The 24,476-nt window shown below is 38.8% G+C and overlaps 1 protein-coding gene across 1 annotated transcript in view; it reads right to left on the reverse strand.

The window, feature by feature from the left end:
• The window catches only part of XRN2 (5'-3' exoribonuclease 2), an 82,286-nt gene that overhangs the window by 50,748 nt on the left and 7,062 nt on the right, over window positions 1-24,476 (reverse strand). The window contains exons 2-13 of the mRNA XM_066386975.1: window positions 11,933-12,060; window positions 11,387-11,498; window positions 10,939-11,050; window positions 9,594-9,652; window positions 9,428-9,517; window positions 8,153-8,225; window positions 7,983-8,033; window positions 7,422-7,579; window positions 3,130-3,204; window positions 2,909-3,042; window positions 2,753-2,810; window positions 2,562-2,669 (exon numbers count right to left, since the gene is read on the reverse strand). Coding sequence (XP_066243072.1) covers window positions 2,562-2,669; window positions 2,753-2,810; window positions 2,909-3,042; window positions 3,130-3,204; window positions 7,422-7,579; window positions 7,983-8,033; window positions 8,153-8,225; window positions 9,428-9,517; window positions 9,594-9,652; window positions 10,939-11,050; window positions 11,387-11,498; window positions 11,933-12,060 — 1,158 coding nt within the window. The remainder of the gene's footprint in view (window positions 1-2,561; window positions 2,670-2,752; window positions 2,811-2,908; window positions 3,043-3,129; window positions 3,205-7,421; window positions 7,580-7,982; window positions 8,034-8,152; window positions 8,226-9,427; window positions 9,518-9,593; window positions 9,653-10,938; window positions 11,051-11,386; window positions 11,499-11,932; window positions 12,061-24,476) is intronic.

Genomic DNA, 24,476 nt, shown 5'->3' on the forward strand with positions numbered 1-24,476 from the left:
CTTATCACTTTTATACTCAAAACCCTCCAGAATAAAAGCCAAAGTCTTTAAAATGACCTATAGGGTCCTACCAGATGTGGCCCCCCATCATCCTTCTGACCTCTTCTCCGATCAGTAAACATCTCCATACACTCCTGCCAACAGCCTCCCCACTGGCTCTTCCCGCAAACATCTGCATGGTTTACTCCCTCACAACCTTCAGGTCTTTATCCAAAGTTATCTGTTGGCACATCCCTTTCTAGTAACCTTTTCTAGAATTGCAAACTATCTATCACCACCTTCCCAGGTATTTCCTCACCTGCTTTAATTTTCTTCATGGCACTTACAACTAATGTATTACACACTTTACTTACTAAGTTTTTGTGTTTATCATCCATCTCCCCCTGAAAAATGTCAGCTCTGCAAGGATGGGAATTACTGTGTCTTTTATTCTGTTTTGTTTTAGTTGTATCAGTAATACTCAGGACACTATCTGGCACATGGTAACAATAAATATTGGTTGAATAAACAATATTTGCAAGATAAAAGGCAAACCTCAAAGCTCATAAAATAAAAATCATCACTCTTTTGACTTAACTGCTCAATTTAAATAACAAATATTGATGTATTCTTTTACTATCCATTTTGCTGATCGGTTAAATACCTACTTCTAAGGGTGGTAGTCACACATAAACACACATCAACTCCTCTGAAATCTGTGAAAAGTGGACACACTTTCCAGGAAAATACATACCACCATGGACTTTTACATTGAATTTCTGAGGGTTTATAATAAATCCCACCCCCATGCCCAACCATGCTGATGGACATCATATGATATCCAGGACACCAAAAAGGATCCCAAGTTTTAAAATGCCCTTTTTGCATGCCATCTAAAAGCCATTATTACCTAAATCTGAAGCTCTGTGGTATCTATCAAATCCCACACAATCTTCTCTAATGACAAATACTGCTAATATTTAATATATACTATGGAGGCTGCTAAAGCCACATAAAAGGACTATTCTAACACGAGCTTTTTACATCAAGTAGTACATGTTATATGTGTTTTTTCTTAAGCATAAATGGCAGCAGTTCAAGTGGAGCCACTATAATTGATAAAGACTTAGTTAAAAATGGCTGTTCTGGTAGACATTTGATATCCCCAAGTTAGTTCTGTTATTTGAACTTAAGGTGAAAAGCTCTTGCCATCACGTAAGATTACCAACTACTAAAAGCTTTGGAAAGAATGCTTCCAGTCCAGTTCTAAAAGAAGAAAATACTAGCTACAGTATACAAATTAGAAGAAAATATGATTTTGCCAGATACAATGGCATGGTTTAATCTGTTGTGAGATCATGAAACAATAATTCAATACTATGTTGCTATTTGCTCAAAATAGCCATGACTTTTTCTAAAATCAGTTTCCAAAAGGATTTCCTTCACTCTCTAAGAAGCTACTATTTTATGTTCATTTTACCCACTACTTGCCTCCTTTATCAGTCCCCCACAAGCACCCTCCAACCCACTCAGCCTCCAGGTTGCAGCCCTTATCCAGCACAACACCCTAGGGCCTCTGACCCCTGGATGCAGACTAGGAGCCTCTCCATAACGCTCCAACACTTCAGGCAGTACTGATTGTTTCTCCTCTCCTCAGGCATTTCCTACCTCTCTAGAACTGGCTCCACTTTCTCCTTAAATGTCCATGCTTCTACAGGTTTCTGTGGGAGGCACTTTCACTCCACTTAAGCTCCCAGGGTTTCAAGTTCACACTCATAACTGGAAGTATCTCCCAGTTGCTAATGTTTCTCCAATCTCCTTTCAAAAACCTTCTGCTTTGAGCTTTACACATATCTATCAAATTGCTTCTCGGACTTTTCTCCTCTCAGGTTTCTGAGTGCTTGAGGTGTCCCTCAAACTCAGTCTCTTTCAAATGAAGCCTGATTTCTACCTTGTCACCACCCTACCCCGCTCTACCCTCAGCACTTGCTATCTCAGTGAATGTCACCAGCAAACTTCCAATTACCCAAGTAAAAAGCTGGACTTCTAACCTAAGCCTTCAACCTAGCAGATGTAATCAACTTCTAAGTTTTGTTATTTTATTTCCTTTTTTACATTTAAATTTCTTACAGCTGCAACCCCGCCTTAGCTGATGTAATCTATCCCAGATGTCCTACATTCTACTACCCGAGTCTAAAGTTCCTAGCTCTTAACCTGTCTTCCACAGCACACAGATTTCCTAAAAAGATGGTAGCTACTAGCTCAATCCCAGCATTCTTGCAGCCTAGGAACCCTCATTTCATATTCTATTGATTAGACAGGTGTTTGGATTTATATCTTAATATTATGAAGGGAGAAAAAAATTATAATTTGACTCACACAGTGTACAATATATAGTTCCACAAAGCAAGCATCACAACTTTTATAAAATAATGAAAGCACTAACCATTCGTGATTACACTGACGTTTGGTACACTATGATGATATATCAACACACTCAAAGAGGTTAAAAGTACAATCAAAGGATCATCATAACCTATTAAAGACAGGAACAATTAGCTACTGCAATAGAAACACTTTACCTCATCATCCTTTCTCTTTTTAAAAATGCTATCTTCAACTTCACCAACTGCTAACATGATCATCTGTACTCTTTGCAGATTGACATAACCACTTTCTGTAAGGTAACCCTGTAAGTGATAAAATACATGTAAAATGACCTTCTTATCAAAGCAAATACTTCTGTTTTGAAATTATTCAAGAAAGAACTTACCCCAGTTTTGTGTACCACATTTTTGTATATGTTAACCAATCGGTCAATTGCACCTTCCCTGCCACCAGGAAACAAACAGTACGCATTAGGACCAGCATGCACTGTACAGGTGAGGAGGCTACAGCCGTAGTCTGAACCCCACAGAAACACACATACCTAATCTCCAACGATGGCAGGTGAGGAAGAAAGTCATTTCCCACAAAGAAGCACATGAAGACCCAGTCATCAATGCTCCTCTCAACATCAAATGTGAATGGTAGGCTGGCCATGGTGAGCTCTCTTTCCAAATACTACAACCAAAAATGAATGCTGCCATTAAAGTTGTTAAAAAGCACCCTGGTTTTAGAGTGCCAATTCCAATGATTATGGTTACATACCTCACGAAGAACATTAAGACGAAGGAAGATAAACTCTCCCTCTGCGCAAGGAAGACTATCTGCAAGTTCATCGTGCTACAAGAAAGGGAATCAAGATGGAACAAGTCCACTGTAAACCCTGTAAGTTTTTCAACAGAACAAGTACACCTTTTTCTAAAGCAAGACCATTTTAACACCATAATTTTTATAATAAAAAAGAAGTCACCAAAACATTTTAAAATAAAAAATTATCCATAATCCCAGTCACCCTTACACCAGGGAGTAGCAAGTGTTTTTGAAAAGAAGACAGTAAATATTTTAGCCTGGGGGTGGGGGTCACATACAGTCTCTGCTACATATTATTTTGTGTTTTATTTTGTTTTTACAATCCATTAAATATGTAAAAATCATTCTTAACTCACAGGCCAAATCCGAGGGCCTACACCCAACCAATATCAACATTTTGATGTAAATTCTTCCAGATACTTCTCTGTGAATATATAGTATTATTTCTTACCTGCTTTTTTTCACTCAGCATGTCTTTTAGAAAGGTTCCACAATCTTGAAACAGATAGAAACCCCTTTAAAGGGGACTTAATATAATCAAGTAACTCAAAATATATAGAAACAAGAATTAACTTGAAAGTTAATACAATATGTTCAGTATTAACTTTAATATATTTAAAAGTTGATTTGCAGTTCCTTTTCAGAAGACTATCGAAACAACTCCTACAAATAAATCATGTGCAACAGGCATTATTACCTATAAACTCTAAGTCTCAGGTAGATATGCTAGAGAAAGTACAAACAGAAAAAGAGTGTGTGCATGCTTTCAGAATGCTTGTTTACTTAAAAACTTTAAAAACATCTGATCATATATATAGATGCACAAAAACATGTGATAATATCCAGCATCAGTTTAAGACAAAAACTCTCAGCAAAGTGAGAATAGCAAAAACATTCATCAACATAATAAAGACCAAATATGACAAACTCACAGCCAACATCATACTCAACAGAAAAACATTAAAACAATTTTCCATAAGATCAGGATGTCCACTTTCACCACTTTTATTCAACATTGGTATTAGAAGTCCTAGCCACAGCAATTAGACAAGATAGATAGATAGATAGATAGATAGATAGATAGATAGATAAACGGCATCCAAATTGGAAAGAAGTTAAACTGTCATTATCTGCAGATGACATGCCAAATATAAAGAACCTTAAAGATTACACCAAAGAAATTACTAAAACTGATAAATTCAGTAAAGTAGAATACAAAATTAGTATTGAGAAATTAATTGCATTTTTATATACCAATAATGAACTATCAGAAACAGAAATTAAGACAACAATCCCATCTACATTTGTATTAAAAAATATATATAAAACCTAAGAACAAACTTAATCAAGGAAGTAAAAGATCTATACTAAGAAAATAAGATACTGAAGAAAGAGATTGAAGTACATACAAATAAATAGAAACATACCATGCTCATGGTCAGAAAGAATCAACATTGTTAAAATGTCCATACTACTCAAAGAACTCTATATAGAGTCAATATAATCTGTATCAAAATACCAACAGCATTTTTCATAGAAATAGAACAAATAATCTTAAAATTTATATGGAACCACAAAACACCACAAATAGCCACAGTGATCTTGAGAAAGAAGAACAAAGTGGGAGAGAAATCATGCTACTAGCTATTAAAATATACTATAAGGCTATAGTAATCAAAACATTGTACTGGCATAAAAAGACATATAGATCAATGGAACAGAGTAGAGAGGCCAGAAATAAACCCATGCCTATACAGTCAACTAGATATGACAAAGGAGGCAAAAACATACAGTGGGGTAAAGACAGTCTATTCAATAAATGGTGTTGATAAAATTAAATGGAAGGAAGGAAAGAAGGGGGAGGGAGTGGAAGGAAGGGACGGATGAACTAGAGCACCCTCTTACACCATGCATAAGAATAAACTCTGCCTGACCAGGCAGTAATGCAGTGAATAGAGCATTGGACTGGGACACCAAGGACCCAAGTTCAAACCCCAAGGTTGCCAGTTTGAGTGTGGGCTTATCAGGCTTGAGTGTGCGCTCACCAGCTTGAGCACAGAATTGCTGGCTTGAGCATGTGATCATAGACATGACCGCATGGTCTCTGGCTTGAAGCCCAAGGTGGTGGCTTGAGCAAGAAGTCACTCACTCTGCTATAGCCTCCCAGTCAAGCCACATATGAGAAAGCAATCAATGAACGACTGAGGTGCAACAACAAAGAATTGAGGCTTACCTCTCTCCCTTCCTGTCTGTCCCTATCTGTCCCTCTCTCTGTCTCTGTCACATACACACACAAAAAGAAAAAACTCTCAAAATGGAGTAAACACTGAAATGTTAGATCTAAAACCATAAAAACCCTTGGAGAAAAAATAGGCCGTGAACTCTCTTGGCAGTGCTTTAAGTAATATTTTTTCTGATATATCTCTTCTGGAAAAGGAAGCAAAAGAAAAAGTGGGACTATATCAAACTGTAACATTTTTGTAAAGGAAATAAAACCATCAACAAAACAAAAAGGCAACCTACTTTATGGGGGAAGATATCTACTAATGATACATTTCATAAGGGGTTTACTCTCCAAAATTTATAAAGAACTCAGGCAACTCAACACCAAAATACAATACAATTAAAAACTGAGTAGAGGACCTGAACAGACACTTCTCCAAAGAGGATATATAGATAACCAATAGACATATGAAAAGACGCTCTACCTGAAACCTATGTGCTCTTATTGATCAATGTTACCCTGTTAATTTTCTAAATAAAATTTTTAAAAAATGCTCAACTCATTCATCATCAGAGAAATGCAAATTAAAATCACATTGAGACAATACCTTGCAACTGTCAAAATGGCTATCATCAATAAATCAACAAACAAGTGTTGGCGAGGATATGGAGAAAAGAGAACCCTCATGCAGTTTGTGGGATTGCAAATTGGTGCAACCATTATGGGAAACAGTATGGAGGTTCCTCAAAAAATAAAAAGTAGAAATGCCTTATGACCCAGCAACTCAATTTCTGGATAACTACTGAAGAAATCCAAAACACTAATTTGAAAGAGTATATGCACCCCTATGTTCACTGAAGTGTTATTTACAATAAATAGCTAAGATATGGAAGCAACCCTAGTGCTCATCCATAAACAAATGGATAAAAAAGAAGTGCTACATACATACAATACTCAGGCATAAAAAAAAGAATAAAATCTTACTATTTGCAACAACGTAGATGGACAAAGAGGGTATTACACCAAATGCAGTAAGTCAGACAGACTTATAGTATGTCTATATGATTTCACTTATATATGAAATCTGAAGAAATAAACAAACAAAACAGAAACACTCATAGACACAGAGAACAAACTGAGGATTGCCAGATGGGCAAGGGATTGGCAGGCTAAGTGAAAGAGGTGAAGAAATACAAATTGGTAGTTATAAAACAGTCAGCAGATAGGAAGTACAGCATAGAGTATATAGTCAGTAACACTGTAATAATTATGTATGGCGCCAGCTGGGTAATCAGAATGAATCTGGGGGATCAGTTTATAAATTATATAACTACCTAATACAAAATAATATTGAACGTCAACTATAACTGAAAGGTAAAAATAAATTTTTTTAAATAAAAAGCTTTAAAAGATACATCTCTTTAAGGGATGTAGGTAAAAAAAAATCTAATGAACCATTTTAATTCTCTCCATTTTAAAAACGAGGCAACCTGAACATACGTTTTTCCATCAAATTATACACTTAAAATGATTAACATTCTATATTTTGTTTAAATAAAAATATGTGTATATTTTATCACAATAAAAAAAATAAAATAAATTTTTTTTTTTTTTTTTTTGTATTTTTCTGAAGTTGGAAACGGGGAGGCAGTCAGACAGACTCCCGCATGCGCCCGACCGGGATCCTCCCAGCATGCCCACCAGGGGGCGATGCTCTGCCCATCTGGGGTGTTGCTCTGTTGCAACCAGAGCTGTTCTAGCGCCTGAGGCAGAGGCCATAGAGCCATCCTCAGTGCCCGGGCCAACTTAGCTCCCATGGAGCCTTGGCTGCGGGAGGGGAAGAGAGAGACAGAGAGGAAGGAGAGGGGGAGGGGTGGAGAAGCAGATGGGCACCTCTCCTGTGTTCCCCGGCCAGGAATCAAACCGGGACTCCTGCATGCCAGGCTGACGCTCTACCACTGAGCCAACCGGTCAGGGCCTAAATAAAAATTTTAATGAGGCAATTACCTCCTCAAATTCTTACCTTTCCCTTCTTTTCTCTTGGCAAGCCTTCACAGTCCTTAACTTCATGTCCAAACTGATTACAAAGACCACATGGCTTGGGTTTGTTTGGCTTGAATTCTTCTCTAATAATGGTAAAGTTGGGTTCGTGTGTAGCAAGACCGAGCATGATGAGATCAGCTATCAACAATGACAAAATACTTAACAGTGAGCACTTTGAGAAGATTCTTATCATAAAGAAAGGCAAAGGACCTTACCAAAATAAGACATCAACACAAAGGAAAGTCCAAAGGAGCACACAAACGCGGCAAAGCCATAAAGCCCAACACTTCCTAGCAGTCCTCAGGCAACAAAATGCCCTCCTAATACATGGGCCTAGAATCGAGACAACCACGCAGGACACTTGGGAGAGCTTCCATTTTAAAGGTATGTGCAACAGTATTAAAGTTTTTAATGTAAAAAATAATTAAACATAAGCAAATTAAACAATTCAATACTAGTTCCCTCTCAAACATAAAATAAGCAAGGCACTTTAGACTTCCAGGCAACCCATCAAGAACCAAATCCCCAAAAAGAAACTTACCATCTGCTCCACATAAGCAATGATGTGTGTTTGGGTCATGATTAGGCTGAGCTAAAAAGGGCAAAATGCATAGTTATATAAATATATTTTATACCACAATATTTTCTATATAATGGCTTATCTTTCTTTCTAATACAACATACAATTGAATATTTACAAGTAAGTTTTACCTCTTTGTCTTCTAATGTAATCCATGATTTTATGTTCTCCTTCACCAGGAGCACTAGCATCAGATAAAATAACCTATAAAATAAAGTTTTTAACACTTTCAGCTCATCCACAATTTTCTAGCACACACACACACACAAAAAAAAAATCAACAGAATTTAATATCTTAAAAATAAATTGAGGCCCTGGCAGGTTGGCTCAGTGCTAGAGTGGCAGCCTGGCATGCAGATAGCTCAGGTTCAATTTTCAGGGCACACAGAAGAAGTAACCATCTGCTTCTCCTCCCTTTCCCTCTTCCTTCTCTCTATCTCTCTCTTATCTGCTCCTGCAGCCATGTCTCCATTGGATCAAGTTGGTCCTGGGTGCTGAGGATGGCTCCTCCATGGCTTCGCCTCAGGCACTAATACAGCTCCGTGGCCAAGCAATGGAGCAAGGAGCAATGCACCAGATGGGCAGAGCATCGCCCATTAGGATGCTTGCAGGGTTGATCCTGGTCAGGGAACATGTGGGAGTCTGTCTCTGCCTCTTTCCTTCTCACTTAAAATTTTTTTTAATTAATTAATTAATTGAAACAGCTCTAATAAGATAGTATTACTAACTGAAAATTTTTCTTAATAAAATTTGGGTTAACTATTTTGTTGATTATCTTACTACATGGAATAGCAAAAATTAAATGTTTGAGTCAAACTTAGTCATGAGAAAATCTGACCAGTTCGTAAGTTTCTACTACTCTCACGACTACCCAAAAATATAGATAGCATCAAACCATAATAAGCCCAGGGGGTAATAAATAAAAGATATCCATGAAATACAATTTGCAGTATCTAATTAATAAGGAAAAGCTAGCTTATAAACCTAAAATTACATATAAAAGCTCATTGAAATTTTACTTAAATACTTAAGAGAACACAGCCATTCTTTAAAGGCAGAGTCACAACTTTAATCTTGCTGTAATTCAATTCTAACAAGAAATTTTCATTTAAAAATTACTTTCATATATACATACACATACAATCTTAAAATCATAAGTGCCATTTGATGACTTCATAGTGATAATAAGAGGACAAAATTGACATTGAGAGAAAATTCAGCTATCTAAAACTGTAAAACTGGACCACGGAAGGCATCCCAGTTCCAATAACCCTGGAAACTTCTCTTTCCTCTGACAGTCAACTAGCATTTTATGGGAAGAAAAGGACAAATAATATCAATCATACCAAAGTACAGTCTCAAATGATCATCCTAATCTTTTTGAAGTGCCAAAATGTGAAACTTACTGTCAAATTTTTCCACCCAGGATCATTATTTAAACGATCAGCTATATAATAGCGAAGACATTTAGCAAGATTGTCCATGAACTCGGTTCCCTAAAATGATAGAAGAAAATAAATTAACCTATCACTTAAGAGTTAGCAATACCTAGCAAAGTGTGAGATTACTTACTGGTGTAATACAGTTGCTATCAAATCTTTCTTTTACTTCTTCTGGAGGAAGAAAGCCACCTAAAGGAAAAGAGGTAATGTTTTGTTCTCCCCATAAAAAGCGAGGTTAATTACTCAATATTAAGACAGAACAACAATAACAAAAAGTTCAAATACAAAAGAAAGAGAAGTACTGTCACCGGAGGAATAATATTCTCCCTTTTGGAAGAAAAATAGTAAAACAAAATTAAAATGCTGATTTTATCACAGCTTTATATGATAAGAAATAAAACTGTCAACAAGACAGCTATAAAAATCCTATTTTTCCTCTATATCACTGATTAGTTCATCTCAAGACACAAATATAGTTCATAACATCTTCAAGAAAGACATCTTCAAAATCAAAGACAATCTGTTATAAATGCAAACAAGTTTTAGAGTATTAATTACAAGTTGCAGCTAAATAACTACATACTTACTTTCAGCAAATTAAAACAACATAAAAATTAATCATAATCACAAGCCTGAGCTGACTACATTATAGTATCTTTTGTTTCTACTGCTAAGTGCAGTATTTCCTACCATTAAATTATGGCTTTCCTGGCCTATCATTCTGCCTTATATATCAAAACACCAAACAAATCATCCTGCTATAATCACGCACCATCTCACAGAGGCATCTTGGGAGAAAACCATTCCCAGTGGGCATCAAGACCCTGACCTTCCTCCTTCTGAAACTTAGTCAACTCCAGCCTATATACCTATCAGGAACTTCAAGGCAAGGCGTTGGGGAACTGCAAAGATGACTGCAGTCCATTTCCCCAAATGGGAAAACCCTGGCTATCTCACTGCTTCAGCATCTGCTACATCAACTTATGCTGACAAGGTGTATGACTTGGTGAAAGTTTGTATGTATGGATCACATCACCCAGGCCTCCTCAGACCTCTGAGTTCGTAGGGAAAGCAATAAGCAAGCCATGAAGACTGATCTGAGGAAGATGTTCACAGAAATGTAGCTTTGTAAGCTTTCTAATAGCCTCCATAAAAAAAGCACTCAACAGATGTATAAGTTAGTGGAAGAGCCGCACACTCCCTGAAAGGTGTCGCCAAGGTGTTACTCTCCCTACCAGAATTCCCTTTTAATTTCCAAGCTTTCCTTTGACTACAGGGTGTGGAGATGAATAAGCTTACTAATGGGAGTGAAGGGTTCCATGAACTACTATTCTTCAACAATAAACATAAGTTTTCCTTGGATATTCTGGGATCCTAAATAAATTAACTATGCCTATTCATAAGAAAAAGCTGCCACCCCACCCCTTCTCCATACATATTATAGAAGGTCCAACTTCAAGAGGCATATTCTTTACCTTTCGCCAGTATTTCTTCCCTGACTCGCTGCTTCTCTACTGCTGCTTCCATTCCTTCTTTTGATGCTCGGAACCTCCTAGAACGCTGTTGATTCATTTTAGCACGTGGTGCCTGAAAACATGGATTTCATATTCAAATAATACTATTCAAAATATTCACAACCAAATCTTACATTATTTTAAATCAGTTGTTCTTATAAAAATAATACACTAATACACTAAGCTGCAAAAGGTTATGTAATACGTCTAACAATCCATTCATAACAGATAATGGACCCTGAGAACTCAAATTTGGACCAAAAACCTAACTAAAAGCTGAGCTCAGTCAAATAGACAAACATCCTATGAATCCAAAGAACTTAATACTTAGCTGACTTTCATTGTAGACACTGGAAACACAGCAAAAACAAAAAATGAAGTACTCTTAAATTATTTATTTAGTACTCACCACGCCATCTATTGCCATGTAGAGAAGTCGTCTTGGTCTTACAATGTTGAAAAGTCTGTCGATGTACTCAAAAATTGCAACCATCATTTCATCTTCGTTTTTTGGTGCTGGTCTGTAATAACAAGCAAACAATGTAACAATATACAAAGGGTCCTCAAGTTAGGACAGTCTCAACATACACTGTTTCGAGTTTATGACACTCCTATAAAAACTTTAAAAAATTGAGACGTGAGTGTTTTGGCTTACACCCTCAGCGCTGTACTTATGAACTACGTGGCTGAACTAGTTTGGATGCGCACACCAGAAGAATACATAGTATTTTTTTCTGTGGCTTAACTGTGTTTTTATGTTCTAGATTATGATTTTACAACTGTGTTAGGACAGGTAAATGACTTACGCTAGAGTGTGTTTCGACTTACACCAAAATTTGGGTTACATCACTATTGTAGGAATGGAACAATGTCGTAACCCGAGGACCCCTTTTGTACTATATACTGTATACTGCTCGGTAACTTGTGATATCCCTGACAAAAATGGGTTACGTACTTGTCTTCAGGATGAGTACAAGGATGGATGATTCCATTCATATCCAAATACAGGTTATCAAACTCCACATCATTTGGGTTAGGTTTACTGGCATCAACAGGAATCTTTACACCATTGCATTCTTTTGCCTATGAGGAAGTGATAATAGTGGTTTGTTCGAGTCTAAATTAACATATTCTAGGCTCAATATAAATCTACTAGAAAGCCCAGCAGTCATAAGAAATGACCGCTGTTCTAGATATTATAAATTGTAATTAAAATGATTTGTGCAAAGGTGTCTGCTAATTCAAACTGAATTACCCAGGGCAGGCGGAGAGGACGCCCCTTTGCTTACTGCCCCATGGGGTTTCCCCCTTCTACTTGCTTAATTGCTTAAAGTAGAGTGCAATGAAGGAAACCACTGGCGGTACATTTCTTAAGAGCCACCGCTAGCTCAATAAATAAAGGTGATTTAAATAATAAAATGTTAATTCACATGTCAAAGATCTCTTTGTACACAACATTTCTTGTGTAGATCTTTCCATCATTTTTAAGCTCGCTTTGCAGAGGACCATCAATTATTTTTAATTTTATGTCCGTTCTTTCACGAACTCTTGAACAGGCAACATAAAGTTGACCGTGTCCAAATGCAGGCTCAGGTAAAAAAATGCCAACTATTTGGATGCTGATTAGTCAATAATTTATTCAAGAGTGGTGGATAATTCTCAATTAGTGGAACTACAATGCTTCCATACTTGCAACATTGAGAAAATCCTTTCTTGCCACGGTCAAATCGATTAGTTTCTAACTTGAAGTTTAAGGACTGACAGTGTTCACATTTAATATTCATGTCACCAGAGGAATGCTCAAAAATTAAAGTTTCTCCGTTTGAAACTGTTTTAATCCTTTTTGCGTTTCGGTTAGCATTACTCTGTCGTTTTTTTGCACTTCTCTCCTGCCTTTGTTCAAGGGACTCATTTTGTCGAGACAGGCTTTTTTGTCTTGCATCTGAGGCAAGCCTTGTTTCTCTACGCTCATCAGTCTCATTTTGCCAAGAAAGACGCATTTGCTCTGCGACTGAAGCAAGCCTTGTCTTTCTCTGCTCAGTGGTTTCTTTTTGTCAAGAAAGCCGTTTTTGTGCAGCTTTAGCTCCTTTTCTCTCCTCTTCAGTGCTGTATTTTCTAGGAGGCATTCTTAAAAGAAATTACATTAAGACGTAGTTTTTATGTAAAACAGATGATTGCCAATGCAAACAAATGTTCACCTACCCCCTGACACGCTCAATTTGCATTCAGCCTTAAATTGTTTCAAAAGCAGATGATTGCCAATGCAAACAAATGTTCACCTTCCCCCTGACCCGCTCAATTGGCGTTCAGCCATGGCAACTTCACCCCATTGGCTAGTACAGTTACGCAAGCAACCAATAAGCTATAGGCGACAGACACTTAAGCCACATATTATAAACCTATTTCATTTCTGAATTGGATTATAAGAAGTTATTTTACTCCTTAGAGCAAACTGAAGCAGATATTTCATCTATAGAAAGCGATAGCTTCCAAAGTGTTGGGAAAATAACTTTGTTGCTTGCACTTTGCATGAGTAGTGTGTGAGCACATGGCAAAGCCATGTGTGTGTAGCCTACATAAGGCTATACATACTTTCCGTCAGGGCAATTTTTAATCACTTGCCCACCATTATGAGGGGCCATTTTGCTGTTCATTCACCTGCTGCCGTGAGAAGTGCTTTTCCCCTGCCTGTTTGCTCGTCCACTGTTGTGAGACTCAATTAAACGGAACTGGCCCAATGCTTTCCGGCTCCGCAGTTCTTCTACCATTTAACGAAATCCAGTGTGAACCTGCTTGGCCTTGGCCACCAGTATTACATCATGGTCTAGCAGAATGCTGGAGACTTGACAGGGTCAGTGAGTCAGTGGCAGTCGTATACTGAGCTTCAGCAAGTCCTATGGCAACTAGGTATGAGAAATGCTGCTTTCAACCTGAGGTCTCGTGGACCAGATGAGGAAATATTTATAGCAGGGATGAGGGACCTTATTCTCGGTAGCATCCTTTCAGCCATTTATGGGTCACTAGTGGCTATCCTGAGCCCCTATGTGGGGGAGCCCATCAACACTGTTACACAGATGGTGGCAGATTTTGGGAAGAGGGAGGCAATGTGGAACCATAAGGCTGTGTGGGCTTCTGCCCATACTGCCCTTACCCCGATTAACAAGAGAAATGGACCTGTCAGGGTTACCTGAACACAGATATGGGTAGACTTGCTTGTGGCTGGGGCAGACAGAGAAAGGATGGCAGGTCTGATCAAGTTCTGTTAGAGCTTTGGTGGCAGCTTAAGCCAGAACAGAGTTTCCAGCCGCTAAAAAGGCAAGGAAAGCAGGCAGCCCCAGCAGCTGCCAAGAAAAGTTAGTACTCAATTTGCACGGTTGCAAAATTACACGTTGGAGGCAGCTGAGGGAGAGGAAGAGCCCCAAGACTCGTTGTCCAAGTTTGAATAGGAGGAAGGTCAAGGGACCCGTCTAACAGGGATGAGCAGGGAGCTGGAGAGCCCATGTGGAACTGGCAATCCATTAATCTCCTTCTAAGGTGCAGCAGGTGTTGGCCTTAGCAGGCAGAAGGTGCTTTTGCAGCAGCTAAGAGAACTGTCAAGGCGGCACAGGTCTTGAATGTATTTGGCCCTGCCAGGTCCTGTGAGCTTGGGCATCTGAGGTCCTAAGGCAATGGACAGAGTGCTTATGGAAAGGTGCGGAGGTCTATTATCATTGAGCTGTGTGGCTAGTTGCCTGTAATGGACCTTCACCTTCAGTGATTTGTTCAAATAGCTGCGCTATCATGGACTGATCAGAGTGATATAATGGACTCTTGAAACAGTAACTACAAGAGGGGACCCCAGCTCCCTTGCTGGAAAGACATGCCATTTCTGCATAGTCCTATAGGTCGGAGACCCTGATGGGGGGCCGCAGCACCTGTGGAAGCCCTCCTGCACCAGGAAGCTGCTCCCATCCAGTTGCAGAGATGCACAAAGGACACTTTTCTTCAATGGACATAGCCCTAGAGTGTACAGGCTCTCCCACCTACCGTGGGGTAAGGGGCTAGAGGTGGGCCTCCAGTTAAGTCCCTGGATATAGTGCTCAGGGAGATACTGTGAAAGTCACCTTTGTAATTGTCATTCTTGGTATAGCTCGTGCCTTTGTAATGCTGTTGCTGCAGTTTGTACTGTTTATGTAATATACCTCATTCCTCGCACAGGGACCATCATGGAAGACACCTGTATTGTAGAATGTGAGGCGAGCAACTCTAAAGGGGTGGAGTGTTGGGAAAACAGCTGTGTTCGGTTTGTTCGCTTGCACTTTGCATGATTAGTGTGTGAGTACGTGGCAGAACCACATGTGTGTAGCCTACACCTACATAAGGCTACCGGTACTTTCCTCAGAGCAGTTTTTGGGGGATTGTTTGCCCAACACTGAGAGGGGCAGTTTTGCTGTTCATTCGTCTGCTGCCGTGAGAAGCAGGTTTCCCCTGCCTGTTTGCTCGTCTGCCATTGCGAGATTCTAATAAATGGGACTGGCCCAAAGCGTTCAGGCTCCACAGTTCCTCTAACATCTGCCCGGATCCAATGTGGACCTGCCTGACTTTGGCCACCAGCATTATACAAAGGAACAAATTAATCTTAATTACCTGGGAGATACTTTCAAATTCTCAATTCACTCAGTTATCCAAGTGAGAAAACAGGAATCATCTTAGAATTATTTTCTTTAACCATCCATTATCAATGAGTCCTGTCAATTTAACCTAAAAATGCCTCTCCATCTTCTCTCATTCCCACTACCATTCCCAACATCTGAGTATCATCTCTCACCTAAAAGATCAAAACAGCATCCACATGGGCTGCCCCACCTCTAGACTCAATCTCCAGCCCACCCTCAGTGCTCTCAGTTTTCTTTCTAAAATATAAATGTGGCTGTGTCGTAAGCTTGCCTAACTTTTCCAATTGATTCCCATAGCAGTTGCAAGCCAATGAGCCTGGAGCCTTCCTCGTCTCCCATCCTGCCATACCATCGATCAGGTCTACTTAACCTCTTCTGAGTTCCTGGAAAATACTCTTTCATTTCTCAAGGCCTGTACACACTGCTTCTCCTTCTTTTTCCCTGTCAACACCCATTTCCTAAAATCTTACTAATTTTCCAAGATCTGAACTGAAATCAAATGTCATTCAACTTTATAATATTTTGTACACACCATCCCCAAAACTAACTGGATCTCCTCCTGCACTTCCCCAGAATTGTTTATTCACTAGTAGCTCTTCCATGGTCTTATAATTTATCATTCTAATCCAACTACACTGTAAGTTCTTCAAAAGGTATGGACTATGCCTTACTTACTCCTAAAGGCACGGTTAGATTTCTGTAATAAACATAACCTTTGTCTTTTTCTTATAGAGTTTCAGAAAATGATAAGAACATGAGATTAGGCTTTTACCATTACTAACATAAGTCACTTAAAACTGTAAGTTCCCCAATAGATATAAAGCATCATTTGCAATAGCAAAAAAAAAAAAAAAAAAAATCAACTATCTGAAAGCCATTGTGCATATACTACATCATTGATGGACCTCAAAAACATCCTGCTCCGTAAAAGCTAGTCAAAAAAAATCATAAAAGATCTCATCTGTATGATGTAGAAGACAAATCTAGAAACAGAAATAGACTGGCTTCAGTCTGAGGGTGAGAGAAGGGGAAGGGAGATAAAGGTAAAACATTTCTTTTGGGAGTGATATAAAATGTTCTAAAAATAAATAATAGTAATTGTTGTACAACTCTGCACATACACTAAAAACCACTGAATTTTATATAATTTTTAAGTTTTTATTTATTCATTTTGGAGAGGAAAGAAAGAGAAGAGGGGGAGGGACAGGAAGCATCAACTCCCATATGTGCCTTGACCAGGAAAGCCCAGGGTTTCGAACCAGCAACCTCAGCAGCATTCCAGGTCAATGCTTTATCCACCAGGTCAGGCTTGAATTTTATAATTTAAATGAACTTCATAATATATACATTATATCTTAACAAAGCTGTTAAAAAAGAAAAAGTCAACTTAATTAGCAAAAGAAGAGCCTGAATACAGAGGGTCCTCGGGTTACGACAGTCTCAACATACAACATTTCAAGTTTCCAATGCTCACTCCCATAAAAATTTTTTAAAAATTGAGATGTGAGTGTTTCAGCTTACACCATTAGTGTCGTACTTACAGATTACATGGGCGAACTAGTTCGGCTGCGCACAGCAGAATATGCAGTAACATGGTGTATAAGTGAGGGAGCTGGGCGTCCCCCAGTATGCTTACCTATGCCATTTTTGGCTTAGCTGTTTTTACGTTATAGATTATGATTTTACAACTGTGTTAGGATAGGTAAGTGATTTAGGCTAGGGTGTGTTTCAACTTACATCAAAATTCAAGTTGCGTCACTATCATAGGAACGGAACTGTGTTGTAGCCCAAGGACCCCTTGTATAATACTGAATGTATTGTTCGGGTATGTTCATATACTGAAATGCCAGAAACAAGTGAGATTCAAAGAAATAGAGCAAGATAATCACAGATATATTGCTGAGCCAAAAATGCAAGATGCAGAAAAAAATAGTATACCACATAAAGTACAAAACAGACAACACAGCATGAGGTATTGTTCAGGGATGAATACACACGATGAAAGCACAGAGAAAAGGAAGGGATAAACACCAATGTCAGGACAGTGGTATCTCTGAGAGGGACAGGAATGAGACTGGGCTTCAATTTATATTTATAGTGGGGACTAGGTATCAAAAGGGATTTAAAGACAAAATGGGAAAAGGCTACTATCAAAAGGGATTTCAAGGCAAAATGGGGAAAAGGCTACCAGACAGTGTCCTACACAAACATTCTGTGGATCAGGAAAAGGGGCTTGATCAAAAGAAGTGAATGGAAGTATGTATATGACTAACCACTACGCTGTACACCTGAAACTAATACAAAATATTATTGAATGTAATGTGTAATCAAAAAATAAAATTTAGAGTAATAAAAAGCAGTGAATGGTTAAGTGGTAAGGAAAGCAGGTCAATTTTGAGGGGTCTATTGACGATAACCTGATGACCCCCAAACAAAAACGAACTCTATGAAGGCAGGAGGCTTGCTACTGCTCCCTCTAACCCAGGGGTCCCCAAACTATGGCCCGCGGGCCGCATGCGGCCCCCTGAGGCCATTTATCCGGCCCCTGCCGCACTTCTGGAAGGGGCACCTCTTTCATTGGTGGTCAGTGAGAGGAGCATAGTTCCCATTGAAATACTGGTCAGTTTGTTGATTTAAATTTACTTGTTCTTTATTTTAAATCTTGTATTTGTTCCCGTTTTGTTTTTTTACTTTAAAATAAGATATGTGCAGTGTGCATAGAGATTTGTTCATAGTTTTTGTTATAGTCCGGCCCTCCAACGATCTGAGGGACAGTGAACTGGCCCCCTGTGTAAAAAGTTTGGGGACCCCTGCTCTAACCTCTACACTTCTACACTCCAGCTCCACATTCTCCTCTCTCCTACACCAAGCAGACAAGACACCACACTCAAGAGAATCAAGACCCACTTTCTTTATGCTCCCCAGCAAGCCTGTTAATAAGTATTCTAGACTTGTTGGTCATATGATCTGTTATAACTCATATGTGCCTTTGTAAAAGCAGCCATGAATAACAGGGACATGAATGAGTATGGCTGTATTCCCATAAAACTTTTACAAAAGGAAGTCACTGGCTTGCTCAACTCTGTCCTAGTGCAGCAGGAGGCATATTACAGCTCTTCAATGAACATTGAGTATTGCTGAAGAAAAACTTCTACTATGTAGAAAGCACAGCAGGAGGAGAGGTCAAGGTGGGTTCTAATTTAAAATAAGAGCTCCAGCCTGACCAGGTGGTGATGCAGTGGATAGAGCACTGACTGGGATGAGGAGGACCCAGGTTCGAAACCTCAAGGTCACCAGCTTGAGTGAGGGCTCATCTGGTTTGAGCAAGGTTCACTGGCTTGAGCAAGGGGTTACTCGGTCTACTATAGCACCCCCCCAAGTCAAGGCACATATGAGAAAGCAATCAATGAACAACTAAAGTGCCACAATGAAGAACTGATGCTTCTCATCTCTCTCCTTTCCTGTCTTTCTGTCCCTATCTGTCCCTCTGTCACAAAAAAATAAAAAATAATAAATAAGCACTCCAGGCATTCACAATAAGAAAAGTAAACATATTTTCCTTTCAGAAGTACTACAAATATATTTAACACATTATATAAATCTAGAAATTCTTTCTTTAAGAGAAGATTTTGATGCTAGATGAAAGAACTCACTGAAGAGCCCTGCCAAAAATAATACCAATGTGGCTGGATTAAGGAGAGATCATTAATCAATCAAAGGGCAGCTAAAAGGAAAACCACTATGAACCCTAAAGCAAATTCATTTCAAATAACTTTTTTATTATTTTCTGGGTTTTCCAAATGATAAAGTGAGCACACACTGCAGCCTTCCTTTTCTACCACAAGACCACAAGACTAAAGCAAACAAATACCCACAACTGCGTTAAGTGTGCCAGAAAACCAGAACCCTCTGAGGCTTGAATTGTGGAAAACTAGTAGATCAGATGAGACAGAGCACAACCTGCCAGAAACTGGAGGCCTAGAGAGGGGCTCGAGGGACAGCCTCTGGAGGGTCATTCAGCAGCAGTAGCAGCAGCAGCAGCAGCAGCAGCCAGGTAGATCATCCCACACGTCCTTCCCCTGACCCTCCAGCTCCACATGAACAAGGCAGCCTGAGATAGGTGTTCCCAGAGAACATGGCTGCTTGAGTACAAAGGGCAATGAAGCACCTTGACCTACTAGCAGTTCCCCAGACTACCCAGAAGGCTGGCAGTCAGGTAGTTCTGCCCAGCAGGAAGCACACTCCTCCATTTCATGTAAAAAGGAGGGATGTATGTATTCCAAATAAGCAGTTGGAAAATTTATTTATGAAAACAAACAAAAAAAACAAACAAGGAATCAAGATAAAGAAGGTACAAATATACAGTCTGTATTAAAAAAAAAAAAAAATACACCAACCTACTGTTCCAGTCAACTTTATAAAGCTTTCTGGCTCCTCAAATGTGAAGCAGAAACCACTACTGTTACTTACAGCTAAGTACATATATTTTTGTTTAACAACATTAGAAAAATCACGCTTCATGCCTGAGGTTCCACTGGAATAGTTCCCACAACCTTCTACCTTAAGACACTAAAAAAGTAGGCCCTGGCCGGTTGGCTCAGTGGTAGAGCGTCGGCCTGGTGTGCAGGAGTCCCAGGTTCGATTCCCGGCCAGGGCACACAGGAGAAGCGCCCATCTGCTTCTCCACCCCTCCCCCTCTCCTTCCTCTCTGTCTCTCTCTTCCCCTCCCGCAGCCAAGGCTCCATTGGAGCAAAGTTGGCCCGGGCACTGAGGATGGCTCTGGTTGCAACAGAGCGATACCCGAGATGGGCAGAGCATCACCCCTGTTGGGTGTGCCAGGTGGATCACGGTCGGGCGCATGCAGGAGTCTGTCTGACTGCCTCCCCATTTCCAACTTCAGAAAAATACAAAAAAAAAAAAAAAAAAAGACACTAAAAAAGTAAAAGCAAACTAAATCCAAAGCAAGCAGAAGGAAGGAAACAAAAAACATTACAGCAGAAATCAATAAAACAGGTAACAAAAAAAAAATTAAAAAAGAAAAAAATATTCTGTGAACCAAAAGCTGGTTCTTTGAAAAAACTGACAAACTTCTGGTCAGTCTGACAAAAAAAAAAAAAAGAAAGGATTCAAATTACTAGCCATCAGAAACAAAAGAGGACACTACTGTCAATCTTGCAGATACAATAATGATTATAAAGAAATACTACAGTAATAAACTGTAGGGAAAGAGCAGTGTTAGGCTTGCTCACCTAACTTTGCATGATTAGCGTGTGACCATGTGGCAGAGTATGGTCTAGAAACCAGACCATGTTTCTAGTCCTTTGACTCAAGGCAGTTTTGGGGCGAATACTTGCCCACCACTGTGAGGGACTGTTTTGTTGTTCATTTGCCTGCTGCTATGAGAAGTGGTTTTCCGTGTTTACTTATCCGCTGTTGTGAGACGCTATTAAAAGGGAATGGCCCAAAGCTTTCCAGCTCCGCAGTCCAGCTCTGCAGTTTCTCTTCCATTTGCCTGAATCCAGTGTGAACCTCTCTGGCCTCGGCCACCGTCATTATGTATTTATTTGATGAAATGGACAATTACTAGAAAAGATACAAACTACAGAATCAAAAGATAACTTAAATAAAAATATAAGAAGTGAAGAGGTAAATCAGTTATCAAATAACTACATACAAAGAAAAGCCCATGCCTAGGTCTCACCTCTAAATTCTACTAAACATTTAAGGAAGAATATCAATTCTTACCAAAAAACGAAACCACAAAACAAAACAACAGAAGAGGAACACTTTACAAGACATATTATTAGGCCAATACCACCCTGATACCAAAACCAAAGGCATCACAAGCCAACAAAACTATAGATTAATATCTCTTAAGAACGTGGATATAAAAGCCCTCAATGAACTACTAGTAAACTGAGTTCAGCAATATATAAAAAGAATCACATACCATGACCAAATGAGATTTATCCTAGGAATAAAAAGTTGTTTTAACATAAAAAAATCAATTAATGTAATATATCAAATTAATAGAATAAAAAACAAAAATCACATGGCCATCTCAATGGATGTAAAAACATAATGGACAAATTCCAACACCCTTTCATGATTTAAGAAAAAAAAAATACTGAAGAAGATAGAAATAGAAGGGAAATCTTCCCTACCAAAAAAACCACAGTTCACATAATTTTTTATTGACAACACAATGGATGGCTTCTCTTTAAGGTCAGAAGTAAGAGAAGGATGTCCAGTGTTGCTATTTCTATTCTAACCTGTAGTAAAAGTTCTAATTAGGGTAATTAGGGGAAAAAAGAAAAAGAAGAAAAAGAAAGAAAGAGTAAAAGGCATCTATATTGGAAAGGAGAAAGTAAAACTATCTCTATTTTGCATGGCATGCTCTTGTATGTAGGAAATCCTAAGGAATCCACTATAAAAACATGTATATGAGTTTGGCAAGGTTGCAAGATACAAGATCAATATACAAAACCAATTTAATTTCTTGCAATAAACAATCCAATAAAATTACAAATATTTCATTCACAATTTATCCAAAATAAAAATAAATTCATTATTAAAATAATTAATCAAAGAAATGAAAAACCTATACGTACTTGGAAGCTAATTCTAAAATTCATATGGAATTGCGAGGGAGAAAGAATTGACAAAATAATCCTGAAAAAGAAGTCTAAATAGGAAAACTCATTCTTCCCAATTTCAAAACTTACTACAAAGCAACAGTAGTCAAAACCGTGCGGTACTGGTACAAGGATAAACATATAGATCAAAGGAATAGAATTGAAATACCAGAAATAAACCCATACACCTATAGTCAACTGATTGTTGACAAGGGCACAAAGATCATTCAAAGAGGAAAAAACAGTTTTCAAGAAATGATACTGTGACCACTGGAGAGGCACACACAAAAGAATAAAGTTGGCCCCTAACCTCCCACCATATACAAAGTTAATTCATAATGGATCATACACTTAAATTTAAAAGCTTAAACTGTTAAACTCTTTGAAGAAAACACAGGCATAAATTTAACAACAGATTCTTATTTATGATACCAAAAGCACAAGCAACAACAACAAAAATTAACTTCAACATCAAAATTATGAACTTGTATTCATCCACTGTCAAGAAAGTAGAAAAACAACCAGAACAGGGAAAATACACCTGCACATCATGTATCTAACAAGGGAATCATATTCAGAACACACACACACACATACTCAAAAACTCCTACAATTTGATTAAAAAAACAAACCTCCCAATTTAAAATTAGGCCAAGTATTTGAAAAAATGTTATCTCCAAAGATACAAAAAGGGACAATAAGCACATGAAAAGATGCTCAGTATCATTAGCCAGAAAAGAAATGCAAGTCAAAACCATAATGAAACACTTCACACCCACCAGGATGGCCAAAAATAAAAAGGGGGAGGAGGGAGAAAACAAGTGTTAGTACTTATGTGGAGAAACTGGAACCCTCAAACACAGCTGGTGGAAATGTAATATATTGAAGCCACTTTGGAAAATAGTTGGCAATTCCTCAAATAATTAAACATAGAGTTGCCATGTTATTCAGCAATTCCACTACTAGGTATACACCCAATAAAATGAAAACATGTCCACACACTTATACATTAACTGTAGCAGCATATTCATAATAGTCAAAAGTTGGAAACAACCCAAATGTCCATGGAAACACAAATGGATAAACAAAATGGGGTATATCCATACAATGAAATATTATTTGGTCATTAAAAAAATGAAGTACTGCCTGACCAAGCGGTGGAGCAGTGGATAGAGCGTCAGACTGGGACGTGGATGACACAGGTTCCAAACCCCAAGGTTGCAGGCTTGAGTGCAGGCTCACTGGTTTGAGTGCAGGCTCAACTGGCTTGAGCACAGGCTCACTGGTTTGAGCGTGGGATCATAAACGTGATCCCATGGTTGCTGGCTTGAGCCCAAGATCACTGGCTTGAGCAAGGGGTCAGTCGCTGTTATAGCCCCCCCCCCCCAGCAATGCACATACGAGAAAGCAATCAATGAACAACCAATCACTGAACAACTAAGATGCCACAACAATGCTTCTCATCTCTTCCTTTCTGTCCCTATCTGTCCCTCTCTGATTCTGTCTCTGTCAAAAAAAAAAAAAAAAAGAAAATGTACTGATACAGGCTACAACATAGATATAACCTTGAAAATCTAATGTTTTCAAGTGAAAGAAACCAACCCCCCCAAAACCATATACTGTATGATTCCACTGATAAGAATGTCAGAGACAGAAAGTAAATTAGTGGTTGCTTAGGGATAAATTGGGGACAGCAGATAAAGGAATGGTAACTAAAAGGGTATAGGTTTCTTTGTGAGGTGATGAAAATGTTCAAAAATTGACTGTGGTGGTGGTTGCATACATCTGTGAATATATGGAAAAACAATGAATTATAAACTTTAAATGGGTGAACTGTATAAAATGTAGACCATATCTCAATAAAAATGCCTTAAATATACAGCAGCCAGCTCCATAAAATAATATATTTAAGAAAATAAAATGCAAGGTCAGGGCCCACCCCCCAATTCATTATATCCTCACTGCCCTTACAGCAGTACCTATCATTTAAAAAATGTTCAGTGAAGCCCTGGCCGGTTGGCTCAGTAGTAGAACATCGGCCTGGCGTGCAGGAGTCCCGGGTTCGATTTCCGGCCAGGGCACACAGGAGAAGCGCCCATCTGCTTCTCCACCCCTCTCCCTCTCCTTCCTCTCTGTCTCTCTCTTCCCCTCCCGCAGCCAAAGCTCCATTGGAGCAAAAGATGGCCCGGGCGCTGGGGATGGCTCCATG

This window comes from Saccopteryx leptura, chromosome 5 (genome assembly GCF_036850995.1).
Source record: "Saccopteryx leptura isolate mSacLep1 chromosome 5, mSacLep1_pri_phased_curated, whole genome shotgun sequence".
Classification (NCBI taxonomy): Eukaryota; Metazoa; Chordata; class Mammalia; order Chiroptera; family Emballonuridae; genus Saccopteryx; species Saccopteryx leptura.